This window comes from Eublepharis macularius, chromosome 9 (assembly GCF_028583425.1).
Source record: "Eublepharis macularius isolate TG4126 chromosome 9, MPM_Emac_v1.0, whole genome shotgun sequence".
NCBI classification, from domain to species: Eukaryota; Metazoa; Chordata; class Lepidosauria; order Squamata; family Eublepharidae; genus Eublepharis; species Eublepharis macularius.
The window spans coordinates 5,798,605-5,813,794 of NC_072798.1; the positions used below are offsets into that span (position 1 = coordinate 5,798,605).

At 45.4% G+C, this 15,190-nt stretch overlaps 1 protein-coding gene across 1 annotated transcript in view; it reads right to left on the reverse strand.

Moving 5' to 3' along the window:
• Positions 1-15,190, reverse strand: part of EXOC4 (exocyst complex component 4) — a 504,959-nt gene that overhangs the window by 425,900 nt on the left and 63,869 nt on the right. The window contains exons 4-6 of the mRNA XM_054988676.1: positions 12,302-12,486; positions 11,014-11,123; positions 7,321-7,564 (exon numbers count right to left, since the gene is read on the reverse strand). Of these exons, the coding sequence (XP_054844651.1) occupies positions 7,321-7,564; positions 11,014-11,123; positions 12,302-12,486 (539 nt within the window). The remainder of the gene's footprint in view (positions 1-7,320; positions 7,565-11,013; positions 11,124-12,301; positions 12,487-15,190) is intronic.

Here is a 15,190-nt window from a genome sequence, read left to right on the forward strand (position 1 = left end):
ACAATGGTTTCAGGGTAGGAGATATTTATCTGATGTATCTCAAATGCTTTTATCCTGCTAGATTAAGCTGTGTGGAACAATGTTGGAGGGTCAGCATATTATTCATTCTTCCAACACTAATTGGAAAAAATACAACTCAGATTTTCTTTAACTGTACTTCAAAACATTGAGTGTGAATGTATGTTTTTCATATATCTGTATATCTCTACAAAAGGTACCCCTTTACCTCTATGCCAACAATACTGAGACAAAAAAAACCCTCTATATAAGCTGATTTTAACAAATTAGGTCTCTTACAGTACCATCCTAAGAACACTTTCCAAGGAGTAAGCCCTGCTGAACAGACATGAGTAGGATTCTGAGTAGACCTCCATCTGAAGAAGAGAACTGTGATTCTCGAAAGCTTATGCTACAGTAAAGTTGGTTAGTCTTAAAGGTGCTACTGGGCTCTTTTCTATTTTTGCTACTACGGACCAACACGGCTAACTCCTCTGGATCTATATGAGTAGACCTGCTTAGTGTAGCTCTCTAAGTTACTCCAAAGGGTTTGTTTTTATAAAGGGAACATCAATAGTATAAAAAGAATTCTTTAAGGTGGCATAAAGGCTCCTGTCCCAGCATTGTAATATTTAATGATCACCACATTTGGCTGTTGCTTCCCCTTACAAGACGTTAAGAGTTTTTGGGAAACAAGCTTAGAGGCAGGTGCCATTCCAGTTAGGAACGACACATGGGAAGCACGAGAAACTCTTCCTGCAAGAACATTTTCAAGGGCATTTGATGGAGTGCTTTTCATCTCAGTGTCATATGGTTAAAGATGCAAGGTGTATAATTTATAGAGGAGACTCTGCATATACACAAGGGGCATAAACGGTAATCAATAGGTGATGCGCTGAGGTAGAAAGAAGGGGCAGGGCAGCTCTGGATAATTACGGCACACTCATTCCTCTCTGCAGTGCTACGGGCGGAGAATTCATTTTTAAACAACAGACGTGCTCGCACATGTTGTGTTATTCATATCTTGTGGCTACAATCATTGAGTGGATGCTTAGTTCTCGTGGCCCTTTCTTACATGCCCAGGGTAATGTCAATCACCACCTTGGAGTCAAGAAACAAGTTTTTCTGGGCCACTTTGGTTAGGAATCCTGGAGGTGTTTTGCCATCTTCTGGGCATGGAGCAGAGGTCGAGGGGGGGGGTTAGTTGTGAATTTCTTGCATTGTGCAGGGTGTTGGACTAGATGACCCTGGAGATGATGACGACGACAACAACGACAACGACATTCAATTTATATACTACCCTTCAGGACAACTTAATGCCCACTCAGAGCGGTTTACAAAGTATGTTGTTATTTGCACACAACAAAACACTCTGTGAGGTGGGTGAGGCTGAGAGAGCTCCAGGGAGTCGTGACTAGCCCAAGGTCACCCAGCTGGCTTCAAGTGGAGGAGTGGGGAATCAAGCCCAGGTCTCCAGATTACAGTCCCACGCTCTTAACCACTACACCAAACTGGCCCTCTTCCAACTCTATGATTTTATGAGTGACAACACTGGTAAACTGGTAAACATGCACTTTTCCTTACTGTGTAACAAGTTCTGAGATGGAGACCATCATCTTGGATTCTGCCAGATTGCCTATAGCTGGCTTTGACCAGAATCTTGCAGTCCTTTAAAAAGAAACTTTGGATTGTCCTTAACCGGTAGAGGTACGAAAGTATGCAACTGATTTTTAGCTGAGTAAACCTTATAAACTACTGTTGCTTCACACTGCGAGCAAATAAAAAAGAGAAGCTGGTCTCGTAAAATGGCTTTAAAACCCACTAATGAGAACTATGAAAATCTGTGCTGAAATAACTTCCCGAAAACTGAAGGTGAAACGAACAGTATAAAGGTGGTGGGACCGAATTTCAGAGACCCGGCCATAGTATTAGAGGACTGGGCAGGGAACCAATGGGACAGCATCCAATAACAGAAGAGGGAAGGAACCTCTCAGCACTAGCAGTGAGAACCAGTGTGGATTAGTAGTTGGGTAGGACATGGGAGATGCAGGATCCTGCCTTTGTTCTAAGGAAAGGGAGTGCGGCTCAACGGAAGAGCCTCTGCTTTGTATGCACGAGGCCAATCCCCCAGTATCTCCAGTTGAAAAGACCAGGCAGCAGGTAATCTGAAAGACCTGAGACTCTCCACAGCTGCCACCCATCACAGTAGACGATACTAACCTTGACAGACCCAATGGACTGATCCCGTATAAGAGCTTCATATGCCCCCTGCTACTTATCCATCACTCCCTCGATGCTCCTTTTTTGTGCCTAAACTACTTATCCCCCAAACACATGCAAGTTATGAGAGGCTAAATCAAGTTAAACAAACAGGGTTTTACATTCACCTACTAGAGTTCCATGCTACAGTAGAAGAATCCAGTCCCTGTTAAGAGCCCATAGCTACACTGAGATGAATTAGTGCTCCAGCTGCACGGAAGGCATAATGGTTGGTTTCCCAAGGAAAGAGGTAACAGGAGCTTCCCAACAAACAGCACAGAATAGCAGGAAGACGTTTGTGGTCCTGTTGTGTAAAGCCAAGGCCAAACAGAGGGGGATCTACAGCAGCCCTGGTGTCTCCATTAGTAACAGTAAGTCCATGTGCCCTACCAACAGCTAGGAGGCCTCTTGCACTTTTTCCTGCCAGTTTCCATATAAGATATTACACAGCCTGTCATATTCTGGTATCTCTGGTCACTCCCCAATGCAGCAGTCATTTTCCCCTTCAAACACAGCCTCTTGCGAAAACAAGGGCAATCATTTTTGGATACTCCCAAATGGAAGGGGGGGGGGAGTGGCATATGGTTGAAAAGTTATTGTGCTGACCACATGAAAACCGCACCGACTCCCCTTTCAAATGGAGGAAACTAAGCAGCGCTAACGAGCTGCTTCCATTTTAGCTCTGTCTGGTGATAAGACCCCTTTGGGTCTGTCACTTTTTATTAGTCATTTTATTGGTCAGCAATAATAGTTTTATGATTTTAAGCACAGTAGCGAAAAGCCAGACAATGTGCTCACTGACTGTAAAAAGAGCCAGAAACGCCGCACCGGACTCTGGCTCTCAGACAAGCTAAACCCCAAATCCTGCCAGATCTTGAGGTCATGAGCCAGCAAGGGTCAAATGCCTCATTAAAAATTTAAGCAGCACGTCAAGTTCACCCCGCTCAAGTTTTAAGTTACCAAATTTGTAACGTTAACTTATCGAATTTAGCTTTCACCAGGGAAACATAAAACCTTTAGCATAATCTTGACTCAACCGACTTTTGATTCCAAGTCTAATTAGTTTGCTGTTGGCTGCTGGGATCCTTGCCACCAAACTCTCCTTGCTTATGCAAGTTATCTCCTTCATAGAACTCTTTCCACCAGAACCAGAACTCCTCTGCAGTGTGTGCATCTACAACCAAAGTCTACTCACAAGATGCTTCCTCAGGTCAACTAACAAAGTCACATAAATCTCCTGTAGATCAGCTAGCCAAGGAACTACATTGCAACTAGTCATATGTGACCCAAGATGGGTAAACCATTATTAAATAGTTTGTTCAGTTGACCATTCAAGCACACGGTGGTGGAAAGTGTCATCAAGACCCCTGCTGGGTTTTTCAGGGCAAGCAACTAACAGAGGTGGTTTGCCATTGCCTGCCTCTGCAACCCTCATCTTCCTTGGAGGTCTCTCATCCAATTACTAACCAAGGCCAGCCCTGCATAGCTTCTGAGATGTGATGAGATTGGGCTTGCCTGGGCTATCCAGTTGAGGGTAGTCAAGCACATAAGGTTAAACATATTTGACCCTACTGCAAGCTGATGGATTGTCTTTGTTACCAATGGGATAACTCCCTTTTTTATATATGACTTTTGCTCTGTTTGGTTTTTCTTTTCTCCTGAGTTACAATGCCACATGCTTCAATCATACTATTTTTTTTCTAGCGTGAAACAAGATCCTCACTCTCTTTTAAAGAACAGATACTTTGACCATTTTATCTGGCCACTGAACATTCGAAACAAGTTTCCAAAACACCGGTTCTTCAATTTTTTCAATATTTTTCAAACAACTAAATATTAGAACTATCAAATGCATAAAGATTTTTAGTCGATCGACCATCTGTCTGTGGATCAATTAATTAAATACTTTTAAACACATACATTTTACCAGAATCTCTGCTTAGGCGCCTTTCTGAGATACTGATCTGTCAGATCATTTATAACAAAACTAGCAACAGAGCCCGTTTTTTTAAAAACGGGCGATAGAAAAGGGAGTGCAGGAACGCTGAGGTTGCCACCGCGGTAGCAGCCTCCAGAGGGACAGGCCAGTTTGCCTGGCCTTCCCGCGGCAGTGGCGCTGTCTGGAGACCATATTGGCATCAACTCAGGTTTTATCCTGGTGCTCTAGCACAGGCGCACCAGGATAAAAAGTACATCGTCACCAATACGGCTTGCCTTTTATATAGAAAGATGTCAAAAACGCCATCTTTGAAACACGTTCTTTTCCCTTGCTTACCACAGTAGCCCACCAGAATCAAAGTAGCCTAGAAAAAACAAGTCCATGATTGACATCCTGATTGTACCAAGGAAAGCTTGCAGCCCTGGTCTGCATGGACGCACAAATGCTGCCGCAGACATTCCATCTTCTCCATCCAATTAATTATCCCTCCCCACCATTGTCTAAGCATGCTTAACTATGTTGGGAGCACTTCTGCCCAAGGCTGGGACGACCAGATCTCACCCCACTATGGAATCTATCGAGAAACACATGGTTCCTTACTTCTGGGGGACAGGAGTTCCTTCCAGACAAGAAACCCTGGCTATGCCACTGATCTGTCTCTTCTGGCCAAAGCAGTAAACATCTTGGGAAATGCCACTGCACTGACATAGGAGACAACACTACAGCAACCAGGAAAGAAGAAGGATGGCAGATGGGTGAAGAGAAGGAGGAGGATAAAGCATATTTCAAAACAAAACATGGAGCATTTATAGGATTGTTGGCCAGCTTTAACGAAATGAAGTCTCATTTGATGTTAACAAAATATCATGATTCCTCCTCTTCGGGTCTCAAAGTTAGAACTAGGAAACGAAGGACAGTACTGGGACACTTACTGAAAGAAAAGGCACATCCCTCTTATTCAGATAGTGCTGTGAGGACAATCTCCCACCCTGATTTTTAGCAGTGTTTCGGCTTGCTTAGGTTCCATACTCAAAAGCTAGGTGGCAAACTCCTGGACAATCGGATGCCTCTAAGCTGAATCCAGTCATCCAGAGCTCGCCTGTGACGGCATGCGCAGGGAAGCTGTCGAGCAGGCCATATTATAATTGGCTTGGTGACTCACCAAGGTGGGCAAAACCTGAATCACTACATTCAGAAGGTCCATATAAATCTCTTCTCCCCCCCCCCCATCCTCCCCAAAAGGCAAGGATGAGAGGTCTTTAAACTCCACCTATTGCCAGACTCAGGGAAAGAAATGAGCAGTGTTAGTGGAAGCAGCCTGTATTTGCATTTGTTATTAGATCTGGGCCGGCTTGACAAGTCTTTCTTCCCGCTTTTTAAGGCTCAGATAGGACAACATCTGAGAACTGCTGCTCTTCATTGGTACGTGCTTTGACGACGACTGAGTCAGACAATAGTACTGACCCTTGAAAGCACCGTCTCTGGCACCTGAAAAAGCATTCCTCGAAATTAAATGAGACAACCCACAATTCAGTGTCAAGAGCTTCAAGCAGTCTTGCTAACTCAGACCGTCAGGTCTGCTTTGCTCACACTTTCTACCTGGATGGATTTCTTTGCAAGCTACAGGCATCAGTTCACAAACAGGAGATGTAGAAACCGCAGACAGCGTCAGAACAACATGTATGTGCCATAGCGATGCAGACAATTTGCACATTTTAAGCACACAATATAATTTGCAAATCATTTCCAGGAACGTGGCAGATGCTAAATTACAGTTAATGGACATGCTGCATTAATAGACAATCTATTCTTATTCTGAAACGGTAAAAATCCATCAGTTGAAAAGCATAAATAATGTTGTCTTCTTGTTTTTAACCTACTGCTGGTTTTGCCGTCACTTTTCAAAAGCTTCTCTAAAACCCTGAGAGTCAGAGACCATTTTTTAAAAAAGAAATTAACAAATGCTATCTTTTGTTCCCTAATGTTATCCCTAACATTGACTGAGTTTATACAAAGAGAACCTACCAAGTTCGAACAATAAGGGCTACAAAGAAGTCCTCTTGGTATCTGTTCCACATTTATGAAGGCTGGGAGTTGATGGAGGACTCGGCTCCAGCATGGTCAGAAAGGCAGTGGAGTATTAAACGGACACCAGAAAGGACTAGCTAAAACCCTATTTCTTGTTATCATTCCATCCAAGTATCCTGCAGCTGGGACGGGGGCTGCCAGATGTTGGGATCCAGCTCCCTGCCCTCGATGGGACACCACTGGCAACTTTGCCAGTGGTAAAGAGTCTGGGTGTGCTCCTGGATGCCTCCCTATCGATGGAGGCCCAGGTCACGGCGGTTGCCAAGTCTGCATTTTTCCATCTTCGTCAGATCAGGCAACTTGCCCCCTACCTGACGCCCCAGGACCTGGCTACAGTGATCCATGCAACGGTCACCTCCAGGCTAGATTACTGTAACTCACTCTACGCTGGGCTACCCCTGGGCCTGATCCGGAAACTACAACTGGTCCAGAATGCGGCGGCACGGGTCCTGACTGGTATACCTTACCAGTCACACATCACACCTGTCCTGCGCCAGCTGCACTGGCTTCCAGTTGAATTCCGAATCAGGTTCAAAGTGTTGGTTCTTACCTTTAAAGCCCTGAGTGGGTTGGGACCGGCATATCTTCGGGACCGCCTCTCCCTGTACGTTCCCCGGAGATCGCTCCGATCAGCGAATAAATATTTACTTGTGGTCCCCGGCCCTAAGGAAGCCCGCCTCGCTTCAACCAGGGCCAGGGATTTTTCAGTCCTGGCCCCAGCCTGGTGGAACGCTCTGTCAATGGAAACCCGGGCCCAGCGGGACATATTATCGTTCCGCCGGGCCTGTAAGACAGAGCTGTTCCGCCAGGCGTTTGGTGATTGAAGGGGGCGGTGCCATGTCGGCCTCCCACCTTTGGGGTGGGGAAGGTTCTCCCCACCACTGCACCTTGTTAATTTGTTTTATTATTTGTATATTGATTTTAGTTTTGTTTTTATCAATTTTAACTGTTCACCGCCCAGAGCCCCTGGGATGGGCGGTATATAAATTGAATAAATAAATAAATAAATAAATAAACCTCCAACGCAGCATGCCTACCTGGGCTGGTTTTCCTGGGCTAAGTTCTCTCCCCTCTGGTAGCCACTGTCCGCCACCTGCGTGGTAGATCTCTTAACAATTTGCTTCAGCTCCTGCTCCAGGCGATCTTGGATGGCCTTCACCGTCTCGGGAATCTTCCTCAGCTTAGCCAGGCCTTTGATGAGAATGCCCATGAAGATCGAACTGTTCTCCTCGGGATCCAACTCCAGATCTTCCTTGATTTCTATAAGACTGACATCCTTCCCTGGAGAACACCAAGATACAGACCGAACAAACAGAATTCAAAGGCTGGAAACCAAATTAGAGTCTTTAGGGCACACCTGGTAGAATGTTTCATTTCTGTTCCCTGAGTAACAGACCCTCACACACCACATCATAATCCGCTTTTGAAAGGCCATTTCAAACTGGTATTCCAAAGTGGTCTTCCATTTTGCTTGGGAGACTGTTGTTTAATAAACAAAGGCCTGTCTAACATGCCGAATTTCCTGGATTTTTGCAATATCTCAATGAAGAACATAAAATAGCCAAACACTCAAATTAAAAAGCAGTTCCTCACAATGTAGAATTATTTTGAAGTAAGCATTCATCAACATAAAAAAACGAGAAAGTCCAGGGTGCCCATTAGAGGAACTTGCTCGGACTGTGAGTTAGTCACAAATCTTGAAGGACATCTAGGAAACACTGGAATCCTGCCACTGAAAAAGATGCGCCCCCCCCCCCCAGCTGCTGCTGTTTATGTTATCAGTCACCCTGGGGTAAAAATAATTCCGGAAAGCTAGCCATGTTAGCCTGTTGCGGCCAAAATAAGCAAGAGTCCTGTGGAATCTTGAAGCTGCTTTTTATTCCAGCATAAGCTCCCGTGGTCTACAGCTTGCTTATTCAGATGCAAAGAATGCATGAGAAGAAGAGGGCTCCAGGCCACAAAAGCTTATGCTGGAATAAACGTGGTTAAACTTTAAGGTACCATAAAGCCCCTTTTTAATTTCTGGGAGGAAAAAGAGACCCAGATCTTGCCACCAGATGACAACCCTCAACTCACTTCAAATAAGCCTTCCAACTCATGGCTGAAGTGAGGCCACCATCACGGGACGCCTGAAAACGTGGACAAGCTCATAATTCAAGGCTGGTGGAATTACTGCCAAGCAGTCAACGGTGGCCAAGTGCAATCCAACGCCAAGAGCTGTGTATCAACATCTCCGCTGAGTGGGACTGTTGCAGTCTTTCGTGGCAGAACTCATATGCTTTTAACAAAACCATGGCAGAGAGAAGAAGTACCAGCGCTGGAATGTATCCGCCACTGCTGCATCTCCATGATTGGAAAACCGGGTCCTTATCTTTAGCTGTAAGCAGGGTTTTTTTCTGGGAAAAGAGGTGGTGGGACTCAATGGGTTGCCCTCGGAGAAAACGGTCACGTGGCTGGTGGCCCCGCCCCCTGATCTCCAGGCAGAGGGGAGCTGAGATTGCCCTCCGTGCCGCCGAGTGGCACGGAGGGCAATCTCAACTCCCCTCTGTCTGGAGATCAGGGGGCGGGGCCACCAGCCATGTGACCATTTTCAAGAGGTTCTGGAACTCCATTCCACCGCGTTCCCGCTGGAAAAAAGCCCTGGCTGTAAGTCTGTACCTTCTCTACCAGCCCCTCACCCATTTGCTGACCAATCTTTGCAGTTTTTCAGCCATACAGCTGGTGGGGCACATGAGAAGGAGGTGGGGTGGGGTTTATGGCACTGCAGATGTAGATAAATATGTCATTTGCCTGCCTTGGCACTAATATAACCCCAGTCAAGGAGAAAAGAACTCGTAAGTTCAAAGCACAAGCAAAAGAGAACCGGAACCAAATTTAAACACCTCCAAAGCTGAAACGTTTACTCTCATTAAGGGGTAATTTTCTCCATATGCTTTCCAATTTCGATGATCCATGCCATCCACTGACCCAACAGCCGAGCAATTTGTATGATGCAGCCTTTCGAAAGGTGGCAAGGGGCATTGTGACCATCCAGGTTGCACCCATTCTTGCCAGAAATTCACCTCCAAGAGCACATAACCTCGGGAAAACTCTCTGGGGTCTTGTTCTTTTTTCCAATTGTGAGGGTGATCAAATTTTGTTACTATTTATCAGAGTGTATTTCACTAGCTGTCTGCTTTTTATGGGCTGCTAGTAAAATTTTATGCAGTACTCTGCATAATTTATGCCTTCCCAGATTACGCCCTGCTTCCACCAGCTTTTTTTTATCTAAAGGACAGAGGTTCATGGGGCCCCATCGGTCTAGTATGAGAGTTCTTGAAACCCCCTTGCCAGCATAATTCCCATTGCTGAACTCCCACCTGCGTCCCGACACACCAGTCTTAAAGCACCAAGAGGCAGGCACCCTGAAAAGCCCCTAAATAAATTTCTGGCCCTACCCATCAATAAATGAGGATATAAAAGGAAGGGTCATCTGCATTCTCATATATAAGCTTTTGAAAATTCTGATTTCTGGGACAGAGAAATTGAACCAGCCCTACATTCGTGAACACATTCTAAGTACATTCATTTGCAAACGGACTCCTCTGTAGGTAGTTAACACAAATCTCACTCTGTACTTAGATGGGATAATGTGGCAGGGGTCCACAAATACCAATGGCGTCCAGAAATTCAGCTTTGGAGACCAGCATGGAAACCTTATGCTATACTTCACCACAGGCATATCAGCACATGGACTTGGTGTAGTAGTTAAGAGTGGGAGGACTGTAATCTGGAGAACTAGGTTTGATTCCCCACTCCTCTGCTTGAAGCCAGCTGGGTGACCTTGGGTGAGTCACAGCTTCTAGGAGCTCTCTCAGCCCCACCCACCTAACGGGGGATTGTTGAGGAGATAATATAACACACTTTGTAAACCGCTCTGAGCGGGCATTAAGTTGTCCTGAAGGGCGGTATATAAATTGAATGTTGTTGTTGTTGTTGTCACATGTTTATTTCTATTATGTCTTAAGTTTATTTTTTGAGGTAGGTTAAATTGAGAGAGTATGGGATGAGGTTGCCCAGTGAGCTTCAGGGCTGAATGGGGATTGGAACCCGGATCTCAAATAACCTAGACTCTAACCACTACATCACACTACATCAGCCAGTTTGGTGTAGTGGTTAAGAGCGATGGGACTCTAATCTGGAGTGCCGGGTTTGATTCCCCACTCCTCCACTTGAAGCCAGCTGGGTGACCTGGGGTCAGTCACAGCTCTCTCAGAGCTCTCTCAGCCCCACACACTTCACAGGGTGATTGTCATGGGGATGATAATAACACACTTTGTAAACCGCTCTGAGTGTGGCATTACGTTGTTCTGAAGGGCGGTATATAAATCGAATGTTGTTGTTGTTGTTGTAATATAGGATCTTGCCCTGGACTGAACACGTGTCACAAGTTGGGGGGAAATATTGCAACAGACAGACACACACACTGCTGGAGCTCCAATATGAACGCTAGAGCCTAATGTGCAGTTAGATCTTGCTGCTTGTCTGCACTAGGACTAAGGAAGACAAGCCTGGGAGAACCAGTAACCTTTACCAGATCGCTCAGCCGAACGCTAGGAAGTATCAGCTCCCAAGCCTGAAACCCCCCTTCCCACAAACCGTCTTCTGGTCAGGACCTTCCCGATTTGAAAAAGCCATTCACAGGCTTAGCAGGAGGGGTGTATGGCCTCGCCTGTTATTTTGATGCTCACCACTGGAGTTTCCCGGCGTGCTGAACTGAGAGGAGTCGAGGAACTTGCGAGGAGTGGACAAGTTAGTTACATCGAGAAGAGGCACAGGAGAGGCATCCTTCACAAGTGAACTGCAAAGACAAGAAATCAGTGATAACTTCGAGCCATTGCAAGCTTTAAGGGACTCTTGTAGGCGCCACCCTCTAAGAGAAGCCTACAGCCCTTCAAAACATAGAGGACACTTTATTCATGAAATGATTACTTTCTATCGTGATGGAGAAGTCCAATAGGAATGTGTTCTCTTCTAGCATTAACAACGGAGCTATTACCAAAAAGACATAAAAGAGATCCCGAAAGCAGCACCATTTTCCTACCACCAACCTCAACTCTCGGGCTGTTAAACAGCACGTCGCTGACTTTACCAGGCAGAAAAATGTCTCAGTACTGCCTTACCCATAACCATGACATTGTTAGTAGAGCCCAGAAAAGAGAAACAGACTTGGTGGCACAGCGTTAAGTATTGCGTGGGTAATATCCTAAGTTTAATTCCACCAATCTTAATTGGCAAGGTTGGAGACTGATCAAGATGGGTAGCCGTGTTAGTCTGTCTGCAGCTGTAGAAAAGGGAAATAGTCCAGCAGCACCTATAAGACTAACAAAATTTGTGGTAGGGTACAAGATTTCATGAGTCACAGCTCACTTCTTCATCTGAAGAAGCAAGGTTGGAAAAGACCTTTTTTTCCTAATAATAATAACAACAACATTCGATTTATATACCGCCCTTCAGGATGACTTAACACCCACTCAGAGTGGTTTACAAATTATGTCGTTATTATCCCCACAACAAAACACCCTGTGAGGTGGGTGGGGCTGAAAGAGCTAGAAGCTGTGGCTGACCCAAGATCACCCAGCTGGCTTCAAGTGGAGGAGTGGGGAATCAAACCCAGCTCTCCAGATTAGAGTCCCGTACTCTTAACCACTACACCAAGCTGGTTCTGAGACCACAGAGCCTTAGCCCACTCAGATTGACAGACCACAGTTCTGACGACACTGAGCATCTTGCAAAAACAGTCCTACAGTGCATCAGCGGCAGACATGCCAACTTCCTTCTTCAAGAAGGCATATAAAACAGTTGTCAGGAATGATGGAAACTCTTTCTCATGAAGTTGGTGAGTAAATAGCCTGGGCAGATTTTCCTCCGAGCAACAGGAGTATCAGCTAAAGTTTGGTCTATACAGCCCATTCTAAGGCAGTGGTCAATACATAGGAAAGATGACTTTTTACCATGTTAGAACTATCGTAAACAAACCTTATTCTTCCTTTTTCCTTGCTCCGTTGTCCAACCCTACTGGTAGATTTGATGTAAAGATGGCGGTGCAATTCATCTATTAGGACCAAGTGCATGTTCATTTTCTTGCTATGGAGCTCCAGTCTCAGATCACTCAGTCCCTCCACTTGAAGGAGGGGTCCCTCCAGGGAATCTACTGCTGACACCTGGGGGGAAAACGCATGGCATCTTAACCAAGTTTCCAAATATTCATTGTGCTCTCTGTTCACCATCAATTTTTGCAGGGCTTTTTTTCTGGGAAAAGAGGTGGTAGAACTCACTGGGTACTATGTGCACATGCGCTCCCGGGACCACGCAGGCCATGGCTCCCCCAGGAGTGCTCCTGCACTTCACAGGGGGCCTGATTCGGGCACAAATCGGCCTGGAACGCACCGCTGCCGCATAGGAGAACACTCTCCTGCCCTGCAGTGGCCAATCCTGGCATTTTGGGCCCAAATTGGGCCGAATCAGGCCGAATCAACCTGGAACGGACCACTGCCAGGCGAGAGAACCCTTCCCCGTCCGGCAGCAGTCCGATCCTGGCCGTTTCAGGCCAGAATTGGGCTGAAACAGGCCCAAAATGGCCAAAACGGGCCCAAAACAGCTAGGTTCAGGTCCAAATCTGCCTGGAACAGGCTGCTGCCATGCTGTTTCAGGCCAGTTTCTGCCATTTGGGACTGAAACGGGTGCAAAACAGCCGAAACGGCCAAATACCCTCAGTCACGTGGGTATTTTTTAAGAGGTGCCAGAACACAGTTCTGCTGCGTTCAGGCTGAAAAAAAAGCCCTGGAAATGCTACTAACGATCCTACACCCCTATAAAGATACATGGCATTTTGCAGCACAACAAAACAATAATAAAAGTTCTTGACCTCAAAGCAACAGGAGAAAAGAAGGATGATGCAAGGGAAGGGAGAGAACAAAGAATGTGTGTTAAGTTCATTTACACGTACTTGGGCTTCGTTTCTACAGGGAATGAGGACTAAAAGGTTAGGCTAAAGGCTCTCTGGCAAAGATGGATTTTGAGAGGGGATTTCTTATTTACTTGCCATTTCATGACACTGCCTGGACTTGAGCTTCACAAAAATTACACCAAGATAGCAACCTCTGAACCCGCTAGCCAATTCAGCTGCCACCCAGGAACAGAAAGAATCAGAGGCGATTAGTTCACTGGCTGTAATTCACACAGATTTCTATACATCCCCTGAAGAGTAAATACAGAACTTCAGCCAAAGGAAGGGCTAAATTAGTACACAGAGCAACATGATCGTTTTACATCTGACACAATGTTAAAGGCGCCATTCTATGTGACATGATTTAATAAAATCAAGCAACTGATAAATGCATCAGCCGTTCTATTTAATTTTATCAATCCCCTCCATTCCCCTGCAGTGCCGGAAATGCTTCATCAGAAAGCAATTAAGACAAAAGTGACTGGCAACAAAAAGAAATACTCATTTTGCAAGATTTTGGCTTTCTTGCCCAAAGAAATGCAAGAAGTAAGCAAAGAGCATAAAGAGCCTCGAGCAAATGAAACAATATTTTCACAACAATCCAAGGCATCGTTAGGATGAGCAAGGAACTTCATTTTGTCACACAGTTTTAAGTTCACAGCAGATCACAGGCTCGGAGACACAGGCCACAGTCTGGACTCTGAGCCAAGAGGATCTCCCCAGGAACCAATTTCGTCACCGTAGTAGAAGCAGAACAAGTGGAAGAAAGGCACCGTACTGAAGCTCAAGTCAGCCCAGAAGCTGTGCCACTCACAGCAGGAATCCCTGGACCTTCACTCCGGATGTCATAGGTATTTTGTTAGGGCGCGGCAAGTTACTTCTCTACAAGGTCAAGCAAAGGCATTACTAGTGCACTTATTCCAAAGCTTTACCGCTGAGCTGATTCTCAACAGTGTCATGGATCCGATTAAGCTACTTACCTCAGAATCACCACAGAAGCAATTTATTTATTTAAAGTATTCTCTTTAGAATATTTGTATACAACTTTTCTCGATGAGACGCATTGCGGTATATAAGGTCCTGAGTACTTACAGCATCTTACAGAGCCTGGCCCATGTCCGATGGCATTCCACTCAACCTTCTGATTAGTCAAAGAGTCTAATATGAATGAAGCAAATCTAGGTAAGCTTTTGTTCAGATTTGGATATTCTGGCTGGAACTGAGTTTCTGTCACGCCTGAACTCCTTCACCTGGGCACTCATGCTTGACCCCTCTGCTGTCTGCAAATATCTTTCAGGCTCAGTCCTCGGTTTTGACTATTTCCTTGGCGCTCTTCATCATTCCTGGAGCTGCAAACACTGATCTTCCTAATTAGACAAGACTCTCACATACTGGATCAAGCTATGCGTGTAATCTCAGTTATTCCTAAAACATACTGCTCCCTTACCAACCCGCAAGGGCTCTCAAATCAGCATACAGAACACGAGAATGCTAATCATCGTTAAAAAGGAATTTTAGAACTTCCCTCGTAAAAACAAACCATCAGACAGAGGCCTATAAATCCTCATTCAGGTTTAAATGCCAGCACTCAGACATCTCCCACTGCAGCCAATACTGGAGATTGGCTCTCCCATGATAAGTGGTTGGCAGACACCTGGTGCTTATTGTAAAGTAAACATTTACAAACCTCACAACTTCGATCACTTTGATTCTATATTTACCATGTTAGTTGGAGATTAATTTTGTTTATTTTTATTCAAGGTTTCACCCGTCTTGGCTAATCTTGGGAGCAAGCCAAATTAGTTATTGCTATGATCCCGCCTGACTCCCTCATCACAAAGGAGGAAAGGTTTTTCCCCCTGGTGCCATGCTGGGTCCATACTAGGTAAAACAGAATCCTCTCCGTCTTCAGCTCTGAT